The sequence below is a fragment of the Lissotriton helveticus genome, chromosome 6, assembly GCF_964261635.1.
Source record: "Lissotriton helveticus chromosome 6, aLisHel1.1, whole genome shotgun sequence".
Classification (NCBI taxonomy): domain Eukaryota; kingdom Metazoa; phylum Chordata; class Amphibia; order Caudata; family Salamandridae; genus Lissotriton; species Lissotriton helveticus.
The window spans coordinates 2,130,260,947-2,130,286,741 of NC_136067.1; the positions used below are offsets into that span (position 1 = coordinate 2,130,260,947).

The 25,795-nt window shown below is 46.8% G+C and overlaps 1 protein-coding gene across 4 annotated transcripts in view; it reads left to right on the forward strand.

The window, feature by feature from the left end:
- The window catches only part of LOC144764106 (beta-1,4 N-acetylgalactosaminyltransferase 2-like), an 807,618-nt gene extending 782,417 nt beyond the window's left edge, over window positions 1-25,201 (forward strand). For 3 of the 4 annotated variants that reach the window (XM_078650273.1, XM_078650275.1, XM_078650274.1), the window contains one exon: window positions 4,290-5,451. In XM_078650273.1, the coding sequence (XP_078506399.1) occupies window positions 4,290-4,501 (212 nt within the window). In that variant the 3' untranslated portion in view covers window positions 4,502-5,451. Of the gene's footprint in view, window positions 1-4,289; window positions 5,452-24,663 lie in introns of those variants that run through there. The other variant, XM_078650276.1, reaches the window with a different exon arrangement.
- The last annotated feature ends 594 nt before the right edge of the window (window positions 25,202-25,795 follow it).

Below are 25,795 nucleotides of genomic sequence, written 5' to 3' on the forward strand. Positions count from 1 at the left end.
TGTCAATCTGGACAAGTCGGTCCTTAAACCTACACAGTCAATCCACTATCTAGGGGCTACTATCAACTCCTCGTTAGGGAAAAGTGTTTCCTTCGGCGAACAGACTGTCATCAATGACAGTGAAAGGCAACTCCATTCTTCAAGCTTCTCAGCCTTCAGTACGACAGGTGGCATCTCTGCTGGGCTCAATGGCCTCCTGCATCTTCCTTATTCCCAACGCCAGGTTGAGGATGAGGCCACTTTAGCAGGACCTAGGGGACAAGTGGAATCGAGCATTAGGGCAGTGGAACGATCGGATTACACAATCTCCCAGTGCGAAGAAGTCCATCCTCTGGTGGATGCATCCACAGAATCTCATGGTGGGAGTTCCTTTTCATCAGCCTCTGCCAGCGCAATCCCTGATCACAGACGCTTCTCTACAGGGTTGTAGCACACATCTAGGTTGCCTTCAGACACAGGGAAGATGGTAACCCAAAGAGCAAACCTACCATATCAACATGCTCGTGCTGAGAGCAGTTCACTTTGCTCTCAAGGCTTTTCAACCTGCCATACAATCAAACTCAATTTTAATTCAAACAGGCAACACAACCACCATGTACTATTTAAACAAACAAGGTGGAACACGTTCTCGTCCTCTGTCTCTCGAAGACCAAGCGATTTGGCACTGGCTACTGGCCAGGAACCGATCGATCGCGGCAGTCCATCTGCCAGGAGAGCAGAATGTTCGAGCGGACTTGCTCAGTCACTTCCAAGGACAAGGAGACTGGGTGCTTCACAACGACGTGGTGGCAGACATTTTTCGGTAGTGGGGTCATCCTTCCATCGACCTCTTCGCAGACGACAAAAACAAAAAATGCCACGCCTTTGCATCCAGGTTCTACCGACCAGGAATGAGGGGGGAATGCACTTTGGATAAACTGGTCAGGGACGTTTGCATACGCCTTTCCTCCCCTCCCTCTCATTCCGAAGGTAGCGGCAAAGCTCCTCAGGTACAGGATGAAGATGATCCTAATAGCCTCGCCAATGGTGGTACCCGGATCTGTTGCAGCTGTCGATTCGCCTTCATCGGAGACTTCCATGCAGGCTGGACCTTCTAACCAAGATGGGGGGGGGGGGGGTGGGAAGATCTTGCATCCCTGCCTTCCTTCTCTCAGCTTAACAGCATGACTCCTGAAGTCCTGCAGTACGGACACTTAAATCTCCCCGCAGACTGCATGGACATTCTACGGGAGTCAAGGAGACCTTCCACAAGATCTTCATACTCTATGAAATGGAAAAGGTTTTACTTGTGGTGTAGACAGAACGGTTGAAGTCCAATTACTGGCCAGGAGGACATCATCTCTATTTGGCCAAGTCTGGATTGAAATATTCTTCCATAAAGGTACATTTGGCAGCCATTACTGCTTACCGTAAATCTCATAACCAACCTTCTTTTTTCCAGCTACAAGTGGTAAAGGACTTCCTACAGGGGCTAAAGAAGGTTTACCCCCCTGTTAGACCTCCTTCCCCTCCTTGGGAGTTGAAACTCATATTGTCTAAACTAATGGGGGCCCCCTTTGAACCTATTCATAAGGCTTCAATGCAACACCTTACATGGAAGGTGGCGTTTCGGGTAGCAATCACTTCTGCGCGCAGAGTGAGCAAAATTCAAGCGCTATCCTCCAAAGAGCCCTATACAGTCTTCCACCATAATAGGGTGGTTATGCAAACCCACCCTTCCTTTCTGCCAAAGGTGGTGTCTGTAAATCAGACTATTTCTTTACCTTCTTTCTTTCCAAACCCTACGACTCCAGCTGAGAGGTCTCTGCATTCGCTGGATCTCAAGCGGGTTCTCAAATTTAACTTGGAGGCAACAAAATCTATAAGAAGGTCTAACCAACTATTTGTGAACTATGGCTCTGTTGGAACCGGTTTTGCTGCTTCTAAGAGAACCATATCAAGATGGATAGTGTCTTGTATATAGTTATCTTACCAGTTGGCAAATAAACCTTTGGTCGCTTCTCCTAAATCTCACCCTACTAGGGGTAAAGCGGCAACGGTGGCATTCCTGCACAATGTTCCGATGTCCGAGATTTGCAAAGCTGCAACTTGGAAATCGGTACACACATTTACCAGGCATTACTGCCTAGATTCAGACTCCAGAGCAGATACCCAAGTGGGCCAAGCTTCCTTGCCGAATCGGTTTGTGTTGATAATTTCGGAATCTGTTCCAGTGTTGATAATTGCGGAGTCTGTGTTCGCCTTATGCCGGTTTTCTTATGTCTGGAGAGTTCTCTGTCTACTTGCCCGCAGGATGAGGGGATGGGCTTGCTATTCTATTCATGTGCTTATGACTATTGATGAGGATCCCCTGGAAGAGAAGGATTAGTTACTTACCTGTAATCCTAGTTCTCTTCCAGGTGTATCCTCATCAAAGTCATAAGCAACCCACCCGCCTCCCCGGGCAAGTAATCATGTGAAATATATATATCGATTTTTTTTAAATTGTCTGCGGTTATCCGCAAAGAACAACTGACCTAACTGTCACCCCTGAGGCATGATGGGAGCTAGGGGTCATGGCTGCCTTAAAGGCACGGTGCCAGTTTTCTGTTACTGTTTATGTGAGTTAGCTTTTCAGCTTTCTACTCAATTGTTTCTTCTACAATGCAGCCTATGTGCTGACAATGCTTTCACTTTCCTTGCAGGATTACCTTTTCTACTCCATAATAAAGTAGTTTTCAAAGGTTTTCTTTCTCCCTGCTTTTATTGGAATGTTTTATGTGCAAAGATATGGCATTGTACAGCTTTTATTTCCAGAGAGGACTGCATTGTATGTGTTTATATATGTATATATACATATAAGTAGAGCTACATATATATGATGTGTTTTCCGGGGTCCCGCACATGGGCGGGAATATTGAGGTGCTTATGACTTTTATTGAGGATACCCCTGGAAGAGAACTAGGATTACAGGTAAGTAACTAATCCTTGTGTTACAATTTGCATGCCACTCACAAAACATATCAAAAGAAACACAAGAGGGAGTGGAGAGGTAAAACAAGTGGTGGATTCGTTCTCCTCAAGCACATCTTTAAAGTAAACAAAGTAAATACACACTGTACAGGATGTGAAAGAAGGTATCTTGCCAGACCCTACGTAGTGTGTCTTTCCTGGTGTTAAGGGAAGCACACAGCTTTGTTAAAATAACCCTCACCCACCAAAAGGGCCCTTCGTGGCATGCTTCATCATCGGGTTCTTCCTGCCTGCAGCGGGACGGGGCGTGCTACGACCTACGAAGACGCGAGAGCACTGATAAGTGACTACTATCTGAAAATGCAGAAAGTGAGAGTGGTAGGGTCAGATGTGCAATAGTGATCAAAAAATACCGGCTAGGTGGAAAAAATAAACGTTAATGTCCCTTCTAGCTGGTATTATTAAAAATGGGGCAACAGAGTTTCTACGCTACAATCGGCAAACACCTCCTTTTTACTTAAATCTCTTGAAAATTCATATCTCCAGTTCCACTTGTTGTATTTTTGGTTGCTTTGGTATTATTTTGTTAAACAAATTATCTATTTTTAAAATGAAGTAGAATTGTTATTGTGTTAATATTTGTTACATTTTTAACAGTTTTGCTATTTCTAAATGCTTACACATTTTCTCTAAGTTAAGCCTGTCTGCTCTGTGCCGCAGCTACTAGGGGTTCTTACATTTAAGAACCCTGAGACTGCACCTAACACGAAAGTCCTTTATTACTTGTAGTGGACCTCAATCCACACTAACAGACCACTTTTTCACAGTCATCAGCTCTTCCGGAGTACTCTAAAAGACACAGCCCACAGCAGTCTGTTGTGTGGCCATCACCCAGATCGAGTGTAACTACCACAATACGGGCTACCACCAGGCCTTTTTTACCTGCATGATCAGTATTTTAATATCCCAGCCGGGACCAAAATTTGCAAAATCGCCAAAAGTCAGTAATTTTCTCCTTATCAGTACAGACTTAAGCTAACAGTATAAGCAGAAAGCGCTTTGAAAGGTGTCTTAGAGCTGCCTTAATCATCTCTGGATGATAATAAAAGTAAATAAAGACAGAAAAGCCAGATGAACATGAATACAGCTTATTTTATGTAGGATTCTGTGTCATGTTGCCTACATCTTAGGTCCAAAACTGGAGTTCTAGTCAATAACTAGTTTTGGTCACCAGCACAGTCGGACCAGTGCCAGAGCTCTTGTTCTTTTTGCCTCCCTCACTCTGGCCTCCAGCGATGTTATGGCTCTCTTCTGACCGCCTCTATTTTGTTTTCCAGAGTTTTTTATCGATGGAATGGGATCCTTACTCGTTGGATCCTGCAAGGATATCACTGTCGGACATCAGAAAAGGAATGATCCGGTAGATCCTTCTCGAGTTGAAAACATGAAGCGATATGGAGGTTTCCGCACTAACACCGGGGAGCAAGTGACTTTCAAAATGCAGCTACACTATTTCAAGAACAGACTGAAGTGTTACACCAAGAACTAATTCCAGCTTTGATCCCTGGTGGGTCAGCCCTTGAAATCCCATCTCCATCCATCTGGCTCATGCAAAGATTCTGTGATCTGCAAATCCCTTCATCTGGAGCTCCCGTAGAGCGGGAGAGAATGCTTTCTGCTCTGCACTGGCAGCAAAGACCTTAGAAGTCATACAATCATGAAGGACAGACTCCTTCTTGGAGTGTTTTTTGATATTGCCCTAAAAGTTATCTTAGGTCTTTCTGTGTACAAATTCTATGACCCTACCTGAAAACTCCTGCCTCTTGGAGGACTGAGGTTAAGCCTTGCTGTACAAGAATGCTGCAACTGTCTCCCAATCCAAAGGTTCTATCTGTTTGAAGACCATGACCAAGCGTTAATCTAGTAGGCTGTTGCAGGTAGCACATTCTCTTTAATAGTAGTACTCCTTAGAGGACTGACATTAAGATCCAGATTACGAGTGCCCTAGAAGGATGGTCTGACACTATTACACTGAATACTTTCCACCTTCTTCAAGTTTTGGGGGAATAACTTGCTGGGATCCCTTGGAGTTGGATTATAGGGGGCGGGGAGATGATGGGGGCAGAAGCTGGCTCCTGCATGATTGTTTAAAGAACCTGATCCTTTCAGGCCACAAAGAAGTTTTACAGCACCTCCTGAAGTGTACCCTGCAGTGCACATTTGCAACCAGGCTCGTGTCTGGGACATGATTGTGCAAAATGTATATTTTTGAGAAAGTTTACAAACTTTTGAGGATATTCACAATATTATATATCATTGTGCATAAAATTGGGTTTGATGTACCTAGCTTGACTTTTTCTCTGTGATCTATTTTTGTGCTCTAACAGTCTCCCATGGGTGAAAATTAAGCAAACCCGCATAATGCTAAATTCTGAGGAATTTTGAAAATTACGGTTAACGCAAAATCTGGAATAAATTTTGCCAAACTAATTTCAATTTCTCCCTGCTTTTGTCTGCAGCTCACTCTTTTGGGGGGTTACTGATCATTCTGTGGACAAATTCTGGAAGGTCACAATTAACTAGTCATATATTTAACATGTGTTTGTCTTTTAAAACTGTTTTTCTGTGTTTATACAAAACTATGTATAACTGTTTATCAACTCATGCTAATCTATACATTTCCCGCATGGGTCTAATGATTCCCAAAAATGTTGATTCAGTATTGATGACCTGCTGAGGATCACAGTTGTCGGCTGGGAGAAGTGAGGCTGAGAAAAGAGATTTCAGCAGAAATGAGGCTGGTAGAAGAGTGACTGGGAGAGAAGGGCTGTGAATGTGAGAGGAAAGGTGTGGCTGGGAGAGTCTTGGATGAGAAAGAGAGGTGCAGTCAGGAAAGATGAAGTGAGGTTGGGAGGAGGACGATGAGACTTGGACAGATGAGGTTAAGCGTGAAGAGGCAAGGAGAAGTGAAATAGTAAGGAGGAAAGCGTAGCCTGAAGTAGTGAGCTCCAGAGAAATGACATGAGTATGGAAGAGGTTTGACCAGGAGAAGTGAGGTTGTGTGAGATGAGGTGAGGCCAGGAGAGATAAGAGATAGGGAGAGATGAGGTGATGCAAAGAGAAGAGAGGCTGAGAGAGATGAGAGGTTGAGAGAAATTAGAGGAGAGGCCAGGAAAGACAAGAGGCTGGGAGAGATGAAATGATGAATGGAGAAGTAAGACTGGGAGAGATGAGGTAAAGCCAGGAGAAGGGAGACTGTAGAGAATAAGAGGTTGGGAAGTTGAAGTGAACCAGGGAAAGATAAGAGGTTGGAAGAGATGAAGTGAGGCCATCAGAGATAAGAAGTTAAGAGAAATTATGTGAGGTGAGGAGAAGGGAGGTCGGGCAAGACAAGAGGTTGGGAGAGATGAGATTAGACCGGGAGAGGTGATGAGAGGCTGGGAGAGATGAGGTGAGCCAGAAGAAGTCAGTCTGAGATAGACAGACAAGAGGTTAGTAGAGATGAAATTAGGCCAGTTGAGACAAGAGGCTGGGAGAGATGAGAAGAGGCCAGGAGAAGTGATGCTGGGATATATAAGAGGTGAGAAAAGATGAGATGCCGCCAGAAAAGATAAGAGGCTAGAAGAGATGATAAAAGGGAGAGATGAGGTGAGGCCGGAAGAAAAGATAAGAGGTGGGGGGAGAGGAGGCAGTGAGGCCAGGAGAGCTGATAAGCGGTAGGGAGAGATGAGGAGGTGAGGCCAGGAAATCTGATAGGAGGTAGGGAGAGCTGAGGTGAGGAATGGATAAGTGAGACTGGAAGAGATGAGGTGAGGAATGGAGAAGTGAGACTGGGAGAGATGAGGTGAGGTCAGGAGAATGGAGAATGGAGGCTGGGAGAGATGAGGCGAGGCCAGGGGAGATCGGAGGTTGTGATAGATGGCATGCAACTTTGCGACATGGTTGGGAGAATGAGGTAAAGATGAAAGAGTTGAGGTCAGTAGAAGTGAATACGATGATGGGGGGGCAGAAGGAACAGAGTACAGCTCATATCGATGAGGTGAGACTTAGAAATATGTATTTAAAAGAGGTGCTGTTTAAGTATGGGTGGCGTGCCCGTCCCTTCCTTCCCCTGAACCCTGGGACAACTCTAAAGTGTACAGTGCCAACACAGAAACCCAGGGAGGGAGTAGGAGAGAGAGAGGGACACGGATCCAGAGTCAATTATTTTTCTCGAGGCCCATTGGACTTTTTAAATGGTGCCTTTCTTAGCACAGGCTGTGCCGCTAGGTGAAGGAGAGAGAAACAATAAGTGCAATGATTAGAGGAGGCACAGTACCAATGGAACTATCGATGAAAGTATCAACAAAAGTACCAGTGGATTAAACAATGGAAGTACCAATGAAAGAGCCAATGGAAGTACTGATGAAAGTACCAACGAAAGAGATAATGGTAGTACCAACAAAAGAGCCAATGGAAGTACCAATGAAAGTATCAACGAAAGTAGCAATGGAACAGCAATGAATGAAACAATGGAAGTACCGATGAAAGTAACAACAAAAGTACCAATGGATGAAAAAATGGAAGTACCAATGGAATAGCAATGGAAGAACCAATGAAAGTACCTCAGAAAGAGCCAATAAGTACCAATGAAAGTACTAATGGAATAGCAATGGAAGTACCAATGGAATAGCAAGGGAAGAACCAACGAAAGTACCTACGAAAGAGCCAATAAGTACCAATCACAGTACCATTGAAAATACCAATGGAATAGCAATGGAAGTATAAACGAAAGTACCAATGGAATAGCAATGGATGAAACAATGGAAGTACCAACAAAAGAGGCAATGGAAGTACCAACGAAAGAGCCAATGGAAGTACCAATGAAAGAGCCAATGGAAGTACCAATGAAAGTATCAATGGAAGAGTAATGGAAGTACCAATGAAATATCAACAAAAGTACCAATGGAAACGCAATGGATGAAACAATGGAAGTACTGATGAAAGTAACGAAAGTACCAATGAAAGTATCAACGAAAGAGCCAATGGATGTACCAATAGAATTGTAATGGAAGAGTAATGTAAGCACCAATGTAAGTACCGATGAAAGTATCAACGAAAGTACCAATGGAAGTATCAACGAAAGAGCCAATGGAAGTACAAATGAAAGTACCAATGGAATTGCAATGGAAGAGTAATGGAAGTACCAATGGAAGAGTAATCGAAGTACAAATAAAAGTATCAACGAAAGTACCAATGGAATAGCAGTGGATGAAACAATGGAAGTACCAACGAAAGAGCCAATGGAAGTACCAATGGAATAGCAATGGAAGAGTAATGGAAGTACCAATGGAATATCAATGGAAGTACCAACGAAAGAGCCAATGGAAGTACCAATGAAAGTACAAATGGAAGTACCAATGGAATACCAATGGAAGAGTAATGGAAGTACCAATGAAAGTACAAAGGAAAGTATCAACGAAAGTAGCAGTGGAATAGCAATGGAAGTAGTTAGAACATACCTCACTCACCCCTTCAATGCTGATGGCTGTAACAAGCCCAAGGACACCATGAGCCAACCTTGACTGCCTAGAGGCAGAGGGGGGTCTTTATTAGAGAGAGAGAGAGTGGAGTGTGTGGAAAAGGAAATGAGCCCGAGGGAACTGAGGGATACATGTCGGCTGCCTTGGATAGGTTCTCACTGTAGATATATAATTTACAGACATATACATACAGAGCTGGTGCAAGCATGAAGCATTGTCAGTCAAAGGGGAAACTATGATTTTTTACTGTCACTACCTTTCATTACCTCATAGTGACCCCTTAAAATGAAAGTAGAACTTTAACTTCTAGTATGTACCCTTAGTCTCATCCTTGCCAAGCTTCCCTCCATCCATGAGCCTCTATCCTGTACGAAGTTTGACTTTTGCCCAATGTTCTTTCTCAGAAACTGTAAAACCTCATACCTTGTGATCGCTTAGAGGAAACTGGTAACAATTCCCTTAGGGGGTCACACACAGGTGAGATGTTTGTTGACTGGATGCTGTATCCTCACAAACCCTATCAGGCAAATACAGGAAAATTAAGGCTGGGAGAAGTGACAAAGGGCAAAGAGAACTAAGGTAAATTTGTGAGAGTTGAGTGGAGGATGGAATAGGTGATATCAATAGATGTGAGCCTGGACAAGATTGGGTGAGGTCAGAAGGGGTGCGGAGGTGGAAGAAAGTAAGACTAGGAGAGAGGGTGTTTGGAGAGATGTGATGAGGCTTCAACTGATGTTGGGAAAGAGGATGCAAGTCCTATGGAAGTGATATTGGAGGAAGTAATGCTGATGGAACCAATGTGGGAGGGTTGAGGGACCAAAGCATGGCAGGAGTGAATTTATGAGAAGAGAGGCTGAGAGAAGTTATACAAAAAGAAGTGAGCTGGAAAAGAGGAGGTTGTGAGATTTGAGTTTGAGAGGAAATGAGCTAGAAAGAAGTGTTTGGGGGAAGGTGAGGCTGAGAAACATGAAGGGGAAACATAAGCGAAACTATGTGAGGTGGACAGAAAGAAGTGAGGCCGGGAAAAGTGAGAGTGGGATACGAGAGGCTAAAAGAAGTGTGGTGAGGTTAAGAGAGTTGAGGTTCTATCACAGGGCTCTGTCGACGATGTCAACGCCAGTGGTAGATGTATAGTTGATGACATTGATGAGGATGTCTATGTCAACGACGAGTGCGACGACACCAACGTCGACGATGACTGCATCGAAGACGACTACGTCGACGACAGCTGCGTCGTTGATGGTCATTTCTTCAATCCTGCTTTAAAAACGGCAGATTACACCAGAGATGACCATGCCAAGGAGGGTGTCCCTGTTACCACCTGCACTTCTCCTGGAAGAAGAGGGATCGGAAGAAGAAGGACCGTTTGGCTATGCTGATAGCCCTTCTCAAGTTAGCGTTAAATGCCAGGACATGGATTCCAAGGGAGAGTATAAGGATTATGAGCAATATGGTCCTCCCTCTCAATTTCAGCCAGAATATTAAGAGATGGTTCAAATGCCGTCTTCTTTACTATCTGACTCACAGGCCATGCTAGTGGATTACAGGAGAAGATTTGCGACACAGCCTTCTGTAGCAGTAGGAGAATTGAGTAATCTTATTCTTCAAGCTCATCCTGTGACCACTCAAGTACCACAGCCTCAACAATGGGGGAGGTGCTCGACGTTCCACCTGTTGTGCCTGCCGTAAAAGATGACACCTCTGATGAGGACCAAGGAAATGTCACAATTCCAGATGCAGAGTGGGATGACTATGTGATTCCAGATCCAGCTTCCCTTGCCCCGGCACCTATTGATTCCCCCCCTGTGGATATAGGGGGGTTTCCATAATTTAATGGAAAGGGCCGCCAAGCGGTTTGCACTGCCCATGACTAAGGTGGAATCGGAGTGCTTCGTGTATGACTTTAAAGAGCCTTATGAGAAGTTGGTCAGGTCAATTCCGATTGTGGACCATGTTTGGGACGAAGGCTTAAAGGTTATGCAGAATCCAACCACGGTTATTCCAGTTCTACCTCGTCTGGACAAAAAATATAAGGCTCCAGAGAGAAGCCCAGCCTGTTTGACCAGCCTACCTAAGCCAGACTCTTATCTCGCAGGCCGCACAAAGAAAGTTACCACTCCTCCAGATAGGGAGGGCAGGCATCTGGACAATGTAGGTAAAAGATTTTCGTCCATGTCCAGGTTGCTAGTCAGAGCCGCTAATTATTTGGCTATTCTTGTACGATATGATCGCCAGATGTGGTGCGACCTTTTCCCTATCTAGATCAACTGCCAGAGGAAGGGAAGAAAGAGGCCAAAAGGATTCTTCAGGAAGGAGAAATTCCATCAGCGGAAATCATAGATTGTGCAATGGATATTGCAACAACAGCTTTTCGGTCCTTAGCTGGAGCAGCAGTTCTGCGGCGACAGGGCTGGTTATGGGCCACGTGGTTCCGCCCAGAAATCCAGAACAAGATCTTGGATATGGCTTTTGATGGGGAAGCGCTATTTAGAAAACATATTGACAATGCGCTTCAGGATATCAAAAAAGATACGGAAACAGCAAAGTCCTTAGGATCTCTGCAATACCGCAAGTTCCCATTCAGAGGAGCGAGAGGAAGAGGTGCCTCGACATATAGAGGAAGTTATCAACAACAATGCTACTCCTCATATGGTTCTCAATTGCAATCATACAGGCCTAACTACAGTCCACGGCAAAACCAATCTTCGTTTTCTTTCTCCCGGTCGAACAACAGAGGAAGACGAGGTTGCCAGGGCAGAGACAACACCACACGCCAATAGCGGCTTGCTGGCTCTGACTACTGCCCCTCTCCTCCTGTGTAATCAGTGGGAGGCAGAGTTGCTCATTTCCTCCAGAACTGGCAACCAATAACATTGGACCGGTGGGTTTTGAACATCATTCTTTATGCCAATAAACAATGTGGACAAATTCTTCAACAGGTTTGGGATTGTGGTTCTTTGCCCAAACCCCTCACCCACCTACCTAGTAGGTGGCATGCTTCATCATCGGGACCTAGCTGGATCACCTAATGCAATCCAGCTGTGCTTCAACTCCTGAATTACAGCGGAGCTGTTTGTAAATGTGACAAAAGTAAAGTGCTATGTGAAGTGCAATTATAGGTTCAAAATATCTCTAGGAATCACCCTTATAAAAGTTTTAACGGAAGGGTTCTAGGAAATGGGAAAAAACATAATTGGGATCAATGTGAGGTTTGAAATGTACCTCTGTATCCCTTTTGGTTTTAGGTCTACTAGTTTCAGCCTTCTGGTTTGTTAAAGAAACTTTCGTCAGGACCAAAGTAAGTGTGTTGCGAAAAAGGAAAGCCACAGTGGTGCAAGTATTAGCACACACGCTAAAGTGTGCTGTGAGTGTGGTGGTACCTTATTACTTACAGATCCTCAGAGTGGAGTACCTGTAAAGGAAAACATTGTTAAGTGCAGGCACAGCACGACCAGGTTGTTTATCATGCATATCATATTTTGTATTAATTTGTAGCGCTCCTGTATGCTTGAAATGATGGCATTGTGCATGTGACTGGGTGAAGGCATGCATGATGGCTGTCTCTAAAATAACCCTGCGTGGCTCCAATGTGCCCCAGTGGTGGTTACTTAGAATGAAGTCCAAAGATTAAAGGAACACAGAGACTAATGCGTTCTAAGGCATTGGTGAACTAGGTATATTCTAGAGATATGGCGTGTTATGGCACATTTGGTGAAATTATGTAAAAGGAAATAGAAACTGTTGTATCCAGTGATAGTGCGTGATTTTTATCAGGCAGGAACACATGTGACATAGACTCAGACATCACGATAACTGACAACATGTAACATAAAAGAAGCTTCACATAGACTCAATAAGGACATTGCCTCATGGATCCATTGGAATAAAGCTTTACCCCGTTCTGACCCTGTGGAAAACAAAAGGGCCCGGACAGCGGTTGCAGTATGTAAATTGCATCGTGGCTCTTTTGGAAAATCGCCCGAGGGCGCTCGTACATACATTTGTCGTGGTAAAGGAATCAATATGACCTATGCTCTTCGTTAGGATCCCGCCGTTCGTGCTGTTGTTGGTGTGCCTACTACATGTAGGGCGGGGGCGAGAGTGCTCATTCTTTCACGTGGGCGGAATAGCGCACCGTACTACTAGAGCGCTAACCTGGTGGTAGTTGAAGGCGCATGCGCGTTGCACGTCTTAGTCTTATGTTGTTGAACAATTAAATTAAATAACTCCAATTATAAGGTGATGGGGTAAATTAGAAAAATATTATATGCGCTGGTATTAAAGCGTCGATGTTAAGGTGTCAGTGTATTGGGGCCTGTTTATCGCATGCAGCACTGCTCTTCGTGAAGGGTGCAGCCTAAATAGATGTTATGTATAATACACTGGTCATGGCGTACTTAGGTGGGATACCTGCAAAGGTTGATTGTTTTCTCGTATGAAAACTGCCCTTCATGGAGGGTGTTGCTCTGAGAAGTTGGCCTGGTATATGATGTCCACTATTCTAGTGGGCACCTTGTACCAGTCCAAACAACCCTTATTGATGGTAGGTTGTAAAGTCAACCTTATAGAAAGCTATCCTAGTGGTAGCTGTGGAGAGCAGCCTTCAGGCTAAGACTTACAGGCGAGTTAAGCAAGTTGTTTTACCAATTATAATCTCTTGAATGATCAAACGAAAGCACAACACACAAGGTATATATCAAATATACATGTATTTATTCTAAACACATCCCCTCTGGACTATTTATGGGGTCAGAGGTAAAAGTACAATAAAAGGAACTTAATTAGCATACGATAAGTTGCACAGTATACGTTATGCCCTAGGGGCCTCACAAACCATATACTAAAATAGTGGTATAAGAACCACATGTGGAATAGAAAGCAGGCCTAGGGCCTGTAGAATCGCTGGCGCTACCAGGAACAACCAAAGGTTAGGATGTAGGAGGCCCACGGGGACGCGTGCAGTGTCTAAACACAGCTGCGGATTACCATTTGCTTTCCATGGGAAACGAACAAGTTACAATTTTTAAGATAAAGGGCACTTCTAGGTTAACTACGATGGAGTCCTTTTAGACTTAGACACTTCGAGAGTCAAGACCCACGGGAGCACCGGAGTCCTCGTGTTACCTCACCCAGGGAAGCCGGGTGCATAGGTGTCTTTTGATGTCTGGTTACGTCATTGATTCCAATGGAGAGCTGCGAAGAAGTGCTGCAGGCGACCAGAGGAAAAGTGTCTGGGTGGATCAAAGATCTAAAGAACCTGAAAGCAGAGGAGGATCTGGGTCACTTGCCAGTGACCAGGATGGCGATGGGAAGATATCAGCCAATATCGGGTGTTTTCAGGTGAAAGAGGTGAAGCTTGACTCTTCAGCCATGCGGACCAGGAGGCATCGACGACGACCAGGAGCTGGATTTGAGCTGTCCCACGAAGGATGTAGAGTGCTCCAGCGAAAGAACCTGTATTGGATTCAATAAGCCTTGGCAACAGCAACCCACACAAGATGTTGAGATTGGCTTTGTTGCAGAACAGCAAAGTTTGATGGGCTTCTCTTTTTGAGAGGAGCGAGAGCATGTCTAGAGCAACCAGGAAAGCTCAAGAAATCAAAGATGGCCCTTCGTGGGGGCTCACTAGCCAACAGACTAGGAACCGCAAAGGAGCCTCGAGAGGAAATGCACAAAGCGGACCCAGGGGACACTCGTGGAGTTTATGCTTCGGTGCAAAAGGTGCTTGGGCAGGGGCTACAAAAACCCTGATGCACAACTTCGGGAAGTAGGTGCAGTTGCAAAAATGCAAGATGTCCAGGAGTTCCAGTCCCAAGTCTCTCGGGTCAGCTTCGGGTCTCAGCTTTGCTGCGATCTCGGGTCAGCTTCAGAGATGTCTGGAAGTCTGTGTCCTGTGTCGCAGATTCTTCGGGATTCGGCGGGAGCCTCGAAAATGCAGACCGGCAAAGATGCTTCTTGGTGCCTGTTTGAACAGGATGGTCACTCCTTGACCACAAGGGAGATTCTTCTGTCTTCCAGTCAATTCTTATAGTAAGTTTATGGGTTGGACTAACTCTAAGGTCCCACCTATTGGAGGAGGGGGTGGTTACACCCCTTCGTCCAGTTTTGCGCCAGAGCTGGGGTTGAGTGCTCCAGCAACCGGTTTGAACTGGGAAATGCATGGAGCACCTACTGTGCCCCAGGCAGTGTCTGAAAAGCATTCACTGAATGCAACCCACCCTGCCCCAATACACTAAAGCCTGTCTGGGGAGGTGCCAGCACCTCCCTGGACGGGAAACCTCTTGTCCAGGCCTCCCCTTTCGACCAGCAGCAGGAAGACTCATGTCTGTGGCAGCAGCATCCATTTTGTGATGCCAGGGCTCTGTTTAACTTTTAACCGGGTTTACCAGTAACTACATGTCGACATGTTTTGATAAAGCCAAACCAAAGTTAGCATTAACCACGAGGATTATAATGCACTTAAGAGTATATGGTATGGCTATATCATAGAACAGCTATAAGGAGATGGTTCTGAAAGCTGCAGAGGGGCTCAGCTCATGCTAGGGCACCCTCTCACATAAAACCAGCACTCTGCCCTCCAGGATTGTCAAGGCCTGCCATAGGAGTGACTCATAGGTTAATATGTGTCTATATATATATATATATATAGATAGATCGATAGATAGATACTATATCTAAGTAAGGGGTGATAACACCACCTTACCCAGGCTGCAATTGCAGACCTGTTATGTCAGTTTGGAAGGCTAACCAGGGGTGGCACAATACATGCTGCAGCCCCTGGTAGGCCTAGGGTGCACCTATGCCCAGGGTACCTAAGGTACCATATACAGGGGCTCACAAGGGTGACCCAGTAGCCAATCTGGTATGTACCTAAAGCCCATGGAGTCATTTTTATAGAGAAAACAGATAGACTGGGGCCCTGATTAGCAGGGTCCCAGTCCAACTAAGTCGAAAACCAGCAAAACACCAGGCAAAAAGTGGGGATAACCATATAGTCAGATTCCACCTTCCTACAGTTGCCTAAATATATGTTGTGAAAACAGAATGAGTAATACACTGGGCACAGGTTCATAACTCATGGCGTGGTTAGGTGGGATACCCGCAATGGTTGATTGTGTACATTGATTGTTTACATTGCGCACGTTATTTAGGTAACCTGGGTTAGTCGTGTTAGTGGAATTACTGGATCCCTATATGCTAGAGCCCATTAAGTGTGCATTTTATGGTGTATTGCTAACCTGTAGGCTATAAATAGTTTCTTTGTGTTGTCAGGGTAACCTGGGTTGATCTTGGTAGTAGAATTACTGGCTCCCGACCAAAATGGACCGCTTCACCACCCCGGAGGGGGGGGGGCTACTGGGAGAGTGGCTGGGCAAGCAGCTCCTCCGTCCGCCGAGCTGGCCAGTATCCTCCAGGCCATACACACATCCCAGACCTCGGTGGAGGGCAAAATTTCTGAAGTAAGAGTGGATATGACTCATCAGGCAGGATCTTCGCAATGCAAATGCCTGGACTAAAGAGACTGAGTCCAGGATCTCCTCGGTGGACGATGACGTGCAGCAGCTTAAGGGGCAGGTGGCCCGTCTTCAGTCACATACTCAGCAGTTGCATCGCCGGGCGGAGGACGCGGAAAACTGGTCTAGACTCAACAACCTGCGCCTTTTAGGCTTTCCGGAGTAAGCAGAGCAGGGTCGCACAGTGGACTTCTTGGAGAGGTGGCTGAGATCGTGGGTCCCCGAGGGAGCCTTGTCCCCTTGGTTTGCGATTGAGCAGACTTATCGGTTCCTGGCCCCCAAGCCAATGACAGGCTCTCCTTCTCGCCTGATTATAATGCGGGTCCTTAATTTCAAATACTGAGACATCCTATCTGAAGCCCGTAAGCAACAACGGCTCATCCATGAGAACTGCGCCATTATGATCTTCCCAGATTATACCCGTGAGGTCCAGGGCCAGCGGTGCTCCTTTGGAGAGGTCAAGCAAAAGTTCAGGGCACTTAACATTCAATATCGGCTCCTTTCCGGGCTTGCCTGAGGGTGGTATTTGAGAACAAGACACTATTCTTCGAAAGCCCGACAGAGGCTTGGACCTGGGCGACGGAGGGGCGCCCTCTGCGGGCCGAGGGTCGTGCCATGGGTGGGGGGGAAGCGGGGGCGAGCTAGGCTGCTCCGCTCCCTCCGCTCCTCAGTCTCCTCGCAATCGCTCCCACAGGCGCCGTGACCGTAGGCAGGCCCACTCGGACTCCCCGCCGGGTCGCACACAACAGCCACCCCAGACTGAGGGGGAGGGTCAAATGGGAGGCGCTCAGGTTCATCTGGATGACGGAGGTGACGTGTCCCGGTCCTCCGTGATTGACCTTATGGACACAGACCTCTCCTGTAGCCCGATGCTGTTAAGTGACCCAGCTTGAACCGTTCTCTGCCCGCCAGGCCTTGCTCCGCGGCCGGAGACGGCGCACTGTCCCTGATCTGTTCCTAGCTTCCCAGTGTCAATACGCATTTGTCATGAGGAGGGGTCCTTCACGCTTCCCTATTCCCAGACGTTTTAGTTTGGTTGTTCGCCCTGTGTACTGGGTGTTGTTTATTGGGGGGTCGACAGATGCTTCTGTTCCATAAGTGTATGGTGGGGGTGGGGATTTGGGACTGTTTTGTCCGGTACGACGTTCTATTATGCGTTGTTTTTTTTTAAAGCTATCACAGAATGACACAACTCACCGGTGGGAGGGGTGGGTGTGTCCCCTCCGTATGTGATCACATGCACCACCTTAGGCGTCCAGGCACGGCTATACACTCCAAGCCACGCGCTCCGCCTAGACCAAGAGCAGTCTACCATGACAGATAACACCTCCCCTACGGGATCTCTCCACGTCTTGTCGTGGAATGTCAACGGTCTGCTGGCCCGTCGCAAACGTACAGCGGTTTTAAGGTACGCGCAGCGTCTCCACATAGACTTCCTGATGCTTCAAGAAACGCACCTTCTGGGTAATTGCTGCCCCTTCTTGGCTCGTTATGCCTACGACAGGATATTGCACTTGCATTGAGGCGTACACTGCCCTTTGTCCTTTCCCAAGTGGTGCAGCTCATTTGTGACGGTCTGTGGGTCATTGGCTGGTACACCCCTTACTCTCATGTCGATATATATGCCCCTCCCTCCTTGCTTGCGCCCACTTTGGCACACACAGCTACTTTGTTACACGAAATGCCCGCAGGCAACATGGAAATTGCGGGATACTTCAAGGCAGTCTTAGCCTCCGCCCTCGATACATTGGGAAACCCTTCGGCTGCTTGGGCGGCGAGTGCGAAACACCTGCGGAGATGATCTGAGTTCCTGGGGCTTTGTGATGCGTGGCGCACTTGGCACCGGTGCAGCATCCAATTCACGCACACATCCGCGGACCACCACACCCAAGCCCTCATAGATGCGATCTTTGTCCCTGCGCTTGAATGTTCACTGATAGTCGATGTCCGTATCCTCCCTAGAGGCATTTCCGTCGATTCCCTGATACTCCTTAGTTCGGGGGCCCCCCTCCTGCGGCCCGCCAAACATGGAGGATGAATGCCTGGTTTCTTCACGATAAAGATTTCCAGAAAGAGATTGGGAAAGAGCTTACACAATACTTTGATACCAATGAGGGGTTGGTGGCATCCCCGGAACGGTACGATATTACACAGGCTGGCCACATATCCCAGGCAAACCGTATCATTCCAGAAGTAGTCGACACAGCTGGAGTGGTACACCGTGCGCCATGGCAATGGCAAATACTTTTGCCGGATACTATCGGAAGCTGTATACGGCACAAGCCCCCGGGCTGACCGCCGCTGCTCTCCTTGACCAGGGCAGGGTGCGCCTTCCTACTTTGGAACCCAGAGGGATCTAGAGCGCCCCATCTCCTTGAAAGAAATTGAGGAAGCTATCGCCCTGGTCTCCCCGGGTGAGACTCTGGGTCCGGAAGGCCTGCTGCAGGAATATTATGCAGCCTACCGAGGCACTCTAGTCCCCCACCTAGCAAACTTGTTTAAGGAAGCCGTGGACAAAGGTTCATTTGCGCCGGAAACGGACATTGCCACCATTGTGGTTCTCCCGAAATCCCAGCCTCCGTCCCGATTGTGTGCAGAGTACCGCCCTATATCCCTCCTTAACACCAAAATTAAACTCTATGCCACCATTCTGGCCCAATGGTTGAAACCCTATTTGGCTTCATTGGTGCACCCAGATCAATGCGGGTTAATACCTCAGCGTGGGACCCGCCACTCCCTCCGAAGACTGCAGTCGGCTCTGGCACATCGGCACCTGCTTACCCCTTACTTGGCACTCCTGTCCATAGACTTTGAAAAAGCTTTCGATTCAGTGGACTGGGCATATCTACAGGGCGTGCTGGCCGATATGGGGTTCGGGCCCTATTTCTGTACTCTGGTCAGGGTCCTCTACGCCCACCTGAGAGCGCGAGTCTTGATTAAAGGGGTACTGTCGAAGGCCTTTCCCATTGCCAGGGGCACTAGGCAGGGATGTCCCCTTTCTCCTTTGCTATTTGCCCTAGCAATGGAACCTTTGGCGTTCCTGGTGCGGGTGAGGACCGCCTCCGTGGATGGGAGTGGCCTAATACGGACAAGATTGCATTTTACGCGGATGATATGCTTGTCTTCCTGTCTGACCCCGCCTCCTCCGGGCCACAGTGCCTCCGGATCCTGCATGCTTTCGAGCAGGCCTCAGGGTTGCGGCTTATACTCGGGAAGTCCATGTTGGTCCCCCTGCATCTCTAGAGAGTGCTTCAAGTGGCAGTCCACCATGCCGCTCCAGAGGCAGTCCTTTAAATATCTGGGGATCTGTATCACCTTTTTTCCTGAGCTAGGCTGTTCCCTCAACGTGGCCCCCTTGGTTAAGAAGGCTAAGGAGGACCTCCTCAAATGGAAAATGCTGCCCCTGATCCCCCTGGGGAGGGTGCCTCTGTTTAAAATGATGATCTTCCCCAGGTTCCTTTATGTCCTGCAGAACACCCCCTTCGGGTTTTCTAGGGTCTAGTTTAGGAGACTGGACAGTCTAATCACTAAGTTTCTCTTGGGTGGAGGGCGGGCCCGGGTGGCTCTGTCTCCTTGTCAGATTCCCTCTTATGACGGCGGCATGGGGATGACACTCCTATATCTATATTTTCTGGCGGTACGCCTATTAGTGGTCCACGATTGGTTTATTGGGGGCTGGTCGGATCCAGCCTATAGGCTTGAATTGAGCGAACTGGGGATTACGGACGTCCAAGTCATGCTATATGGGGAGCCCATTCCGAACCGACTACCTGAGGTGACTCACTCACTGTTGCTGGCATGGCGGGCCTCGCTCCGACACACGGGGTGGTCGGGAAAACTAACCCAGTGTACTCCCCTTTGGCAGGGGGCTTGGCTTTGGGAGGTTAGTGGGTTGCGGAGATTCAAAACTTGGGACCTTATTGGTATCTCCCAGTTAGGGAATGTGTGGGCAAGGGGTCAGATGTTGTCCTTCCAGGAGCTCCAAACTCAATACTCCCTACACTCCTCCCAGCTCTATAAATATCTGCAGTTGAGACATGCCCTCCTCAAACACATCGCGGGCAACACAAGTCTCCCCGAATACAGCCCCATCGAGGCTCAGACACTGATGGGCGACTTGGGTAAAGGGGGGGGGGGTTCTCCCGAATTTACCGCACCCTAGTTAATAACACTCCCACATCACTAGATAAGTTATGGGACCAATGGGTGGGTCCTCCTTATGGCCCCCAGAATAGTCACTGTCTCTGCCAAACTCAAGCTGAATCAGTTATATTATTTACACACTGCGTACCTCACCCCCCTGCGCCTGCAGTGAGCGGGTTTGCGCCCAGATGCATCGTGTGCAAGATGTAAGCATGCCCCGGTTTTCCATATGGTTTGGTCATGCTCCCGCTTGGGGCAGTTCTGGGGATCCATTGAGGGAGAGCTAACAGAGGTATTGGGCTGGGAAGTTCTTTACGACCCACGTCACTCCTTGCTGGGGATCACTGACGGGCTGGATGGGTCCAGGAATGATAAGTTGTTCTACAAAACAGCTATGATGGTGGCCAAGCGAGGCATTGCGGCGGCCTGGATAAGCCCTGATCCTCCTACCCTGGAGAGGTGGCGAAGAGGGGTGGACTGGTGTGCCACCCAAGAGAAAGCCATGTGTACAGCTAAGGGGTGTGTCAGGAAATATCGCAGAGTGTGGGAGAAATGGCTGGGGGCTGTGGAGGGTCCTGATTAACCGGATTCAAGCTTTTGCTAGGTATTTTTATGGGGATCGTGATTGGGGGGTATCGTTATGATGTGAATGAACTTATATCTGTGATTTCCGAGCATTGGCTGATTTGTTTCTATGTTTTTAAAATCAATAAAATTTGCTTAGCAAAAAAAATAACAGGGTTTAATAGACAAAGAACTTATCCTCCCATCCTACGAGCAGATGCAGTGGGCACTAAGAAGAATACCTGTGAGGATGGACATTTGAATTCAGACTCTTCCAAAGGCGTAGAGTGATGGGACTGCAATGCGTAATAGAAGATGCCAGGAAGGGGCATTTGACCATAAATGTTGGCCTCTTTAAAGAGAAATCCTTCCGTAAACTTCATCCTAAGCAATCCATCTCAGGAACACCCCAAGGTGCTCAGACTTCTCCTATTACTGCCCATTAAGCCCTTAATGCGGGAATAGCAGAGCCTTGTCACATCCTTCCCGTGGAAACTGGCGATCCGCCTGGATCCAAAAACAATGGGTCAAAGATTCCTCCTTGCACCACCTAGAGAGAAGATCCCAACCCGTCCTTTCAGTATCAATGCTTACAGCCGCATCATCCTGCACGTGTCCAGGGGTAGCAGTAGGGATAGGAGGGGACATTGGTGTACTGACGGGACCCATTTCAGTGCTCTTCACATTAGTTTCATAAGAGGAAACCTCCGCTCTCTTTCCATAAATCAGAACAGTGGCGACTCATCCGCTGTGGCGGAGGAGCATCGCCCCACAGCTTTTAAGCAGTGCGAAGTAGAAACATAAAATGCTGATAACTTTGATTTCTTATCAGTTTGTTTCTGTACTGCTTTACCGGCGGGTGGGTGTATCGGGGCTGTTTTGCTCTCCGAGCAGGGCAGGGGAGGAGTGGTTTGCCCACTCCTCAGTGCACATGACTGTTTGGCTGCCCTCTCGGGCCGCCCAAAACAGTCATGCACACTTTCCCTGTTCTCCATGCAGGCCCCCATTCACTGGCTGAGAGTCAAACTAGGATGCTCAGACCAACCACAATGCTGCATTTCAGCATTGTGATTGTTCAGGGGAGACCGGGTGCTTGCGAATCACATTGTGATTAGTCATTGGTGCACGGCTGTGCTTCCTGTTCCTCGAGTTCGACAAGGAGAGCAGAGGCGGGGGACCCGGCGAGAAGGTAAGATTTATTTTTTTAGACAAGGGACATACGTAAAAGTCATGACACATGTAGCAAGCCTACAATCCCCATCCAGAAACAAGGAAGGGGTGCCAGCCCCAAGACACACAGGAACAACAATAAGACAGGTTTAAGACAAACTTAGGACAAAATCCTTAAGTCTGTATTAAGTCTGTCTTAAGTCAAACTTAAGGCAAAATCCAAACTTTACTACAACTAAATACCTTCTGTGAATACCAAAAGTAGTAAGTTTAGGATTTTGTCTTAAGTTAGTTCTGTGAATCGGGCCCCATGGTGATGTTTGGCCAGTGGCTTTGATTATTTGATGTGTTTTCTTTGTGATGTGTGAGTGAGTCAAGGTGCACCACCAGACTATCATTTTGTGTATTTGGTGTATATAGCTTTCTGATCTCTTGCAGGACGTCCAGTATCTTTGATTGAGTCTTATCTCATATTTTTTGCTGTTTGTTTATTCATGGTATTATTTAACTGCTACACTTACCAAGTGTGTTATTATTGCTTGCATATAAACATATATATCTTTGTGTATTTGAATCTTGTGCATTTGGCATCTGAGAAAACCTTTCTGTAAGAGAGCGTTGTGTAAAATAAAACCCCACGCCTTATTCAAAAAGAGAGAGAGTCCTTGATTTTGTAAAATAAAACCCTTTTCGAAAGGTGTTGTTTGTTCTGTGTTAAAGTCTTTTGCTTCACCAAGTGTTGAGCCATTGTGTGGGAGCTGTATTATCTGAAAGGCGAAAGCAAGACAGATAGGTACATATCTATAGTGAAAGCAAATGCCCATAAACAAATGCTTTTATTCAGAAGGATAGTCTGTAAATTGTTTTTTGCATATAATGGTTATTTGGGGAAGAACCAATTCTTGAGCAGTTTTCTGAAGATAAGATAGTTGTCGGTGGATATTATGTTGGGGGGGGGGGGTAAAGAGTTCCATAGTTTGGCTGCTTGAACAGAGAAGGATGTGCCACCCCTGGCTTTTTTCTTGTATCTTGAGATTTTTAGGACGCGGTGCCACTCTAGAGTGGAGGTTCCTTTGTTGAATATGTTTGGTGATTTCATTCCTGATGAAGAGCGGTCCTGTTCCATGTATCGCTTTGTGGGTGATACAAAGCTGCTTGAGTGTGGATCTTCTCGCAACCGATAACCAATGCAGGGCTTTCAAGGCAGGGGAGATGTGTTCTCGCAGTTTTATATGTAAGAGTAGTCTGGCAGCCGAGTTGTGAATCCGTTGAAGTCTTTTCATGGTCATTAAAGGTGATCCGTGTTAGAGGCTATTGGCATAATCGAGTTTGGACAGAACAAGGGAGATGGTAGCCTGGACCTTGTGTGGGAATCCCAAATGAAGGAAAATTCATTGCAGCGTTTTTATAGTGACAAAAGCTTGATCTTGCTAGTTTGGCCACTTGGGCATTCATCGACAGCTTGGAGTCCAAGCTCATTCCGAGTTTTCTCACTTACTTCGATACTTTAGGCGATGATCCCAGTTCATCAGGCCAGGCGGGAAGGGGGGGTCATAATGTTGCCCATCGTCACATGTGAGTACTTTACATTTTGAAAGCATTCAATTTGAGATGGCTCCAAGTCATCCACTGATCCACGGCTCTGAGACAACTGAAAATTGGGGACTTTCCAATGTTTTTGTGGCATTCCAGTTGAAGGAGTATTTGGTTGTCATCTGCATTGTTATAGCCTGTGAGGTGAAATTGATTGATCAGTGCTGGTAATGACTTCGTGTAGATGTTGAAAACCATGGGCGAGATGATAGAGCCTTGAGGGCCCCCTGCTTTTGTGGAGTATGGTTTGACGAGAAAGGTGGGGTATGGATGACATTAGTTCTGTTGCGAAGGTAGGACGCGATCTAGTTTAGAGCAGTCCCCTCAATGTCGGCTTTATAGAGTCTTTGTTTCAAAGTGACATAGTCATCCGTATCAAAGGCAGCCGAGAGGTCCAAGAGGATTAGCGCAGCAACCCCTTTCTGGTCAAGTGTGTCCTTCAGGTCATCCCAAATGGCAAGGAGGGCAGATTCAGTACCTCTTCCCGGACGGAATCCTGTTTGGAAGTCTGAAAGTAAGTCATTCTTTTCAATGAATTGTGACATCAGGGCGAACGCTGCTCTTTCTATCAGTTAGCCCAGGAAAGGTCAATTTGTTATTGATCTGCAGTTGTCCGGGTTCAACGGGTGCAATTTTGTTTTCTTCATTAAAGGGTGTATGTGTGACTTTTTGAGTTCTTCTGGAAATATTCCGGTAGTTAAGGAATTGTTGATGTACAGTACATTCTAAGACACAGATTGGGAAGAAAGGCGGTCTTGATGCTCTAAACAGCTTTGTAGTTGGTGAGGCGGATCATACAATACGCAGTAGGCCCCGGTGTGAGGAATGTTTGGTCAAGACATCAACAGTTAAACAGTGGGGGATGGCACTGGAACAAATAAAGCGCACATTATGTAATGCCTGCCTTAAGTTTATGCAGTTTAATTTCATGCATCAAACTTACCTTACACCGCACTGACTACACATGATGTATTGTGTTCACGCTGCGGACACCCAGATGTGACTTTTTTGCACTTGGAATGGAATTGTCTGACACTAGCACAGGTGTGAATGCATGTGATGGAAAAACCTATGTGCTCTTGTCTCCCGATCCTCTGCTGTGCTCACTAGGAATTGCTAAAAGGAAGTAATGTACCAAACACTGCATGAAACTAGTTAACCTAGCCATGACTTTATTTATGTGCCTGATAGCAATGTCTTTGCAGGTGGCCGAGACCTCTTCGGTGGAGTGTTGACTCAGAGTGGTTCATAAATGGGCGGAGAGTGACGCCATCTCTCATGATCTGCAACTTGGAGGGGGAGGCGCAGCTGCCACGCTCTGGGATACACATCTTCTAAAACTCCTCAACACATTGGACACCCCTGCTTAATGTTTGGACAAATGTGGAGGACCGGGGTCACTGCAGGCCATGGCACCATCCACCAGGTTGGGAGCTTTCTAGGGCCCAATGTTCTGTGTGCCCTGCACGTCCCATCCCCCCTTGCATAGAATGGATGCTGCTGCTATACACCTTGTTCTTATAGAGCCAGATTATGCAACTCTCGAAGACCTGATATGTTGTTTACAGTTCTTGGAATAATAACCGTACATTTCTATTTTTGGCATCACCCTAAGTGCAACAACTTTGTTCATTCAATTTATTGTATTATAAGAACAATGCATTCACATGTATGCAAATCCAAATTATCTATAGCTTGCTTCTCTACTGTGGTACTGTTATCTACGTGAATTTAACTGCTGCCAATATATTTCTATTGCCATGCATATGTGAGCTGATGTTGTGACATAAGAAAATGCCAATAAAGAAATATTTCAACAACAAAAAAAGATGTTGATGCTTTTCAAGAGTTTGGCTGCTGTTTGACAGGTCCTGAGGGCGTCTTGCATCCCTTGAACCCGTGGCGCGGTCCTTGGGCATCGCGCTATGAAGCCATGCCCGGATGCACGCCACTCACTTCTCTGGAGATTTCAAAGCAACCCAATGGCAAGAGCTGTTCAACAAAAAGGCCACTCCTCCCTGGAGTGCTTACAAAAAAGCAGAGCACGTCCTGTTGTACAAAGGGGCCACCATTTGGTGTCTGGAAAAGAGAGGCTCAGGATTCTTCTCCCTTTATTTGCCGGTCCCAAAGAAGGAGAGGTCTTAGGACTCCTTCTTAACCATCTACTCTTAAACCTGTTCATCTGGCAAGAGAAGCTCCAGATGCAGGACCAGAGTCAAGTCTACTGACGATCAGATGATCTGAATGAACTAACTGGCCTCCCTGAGGTGAATATTTGCGTCTACCAATCCTCCCTATCCACAGATGTTACCAGTGATTCACAGTGGGGTACCAGCA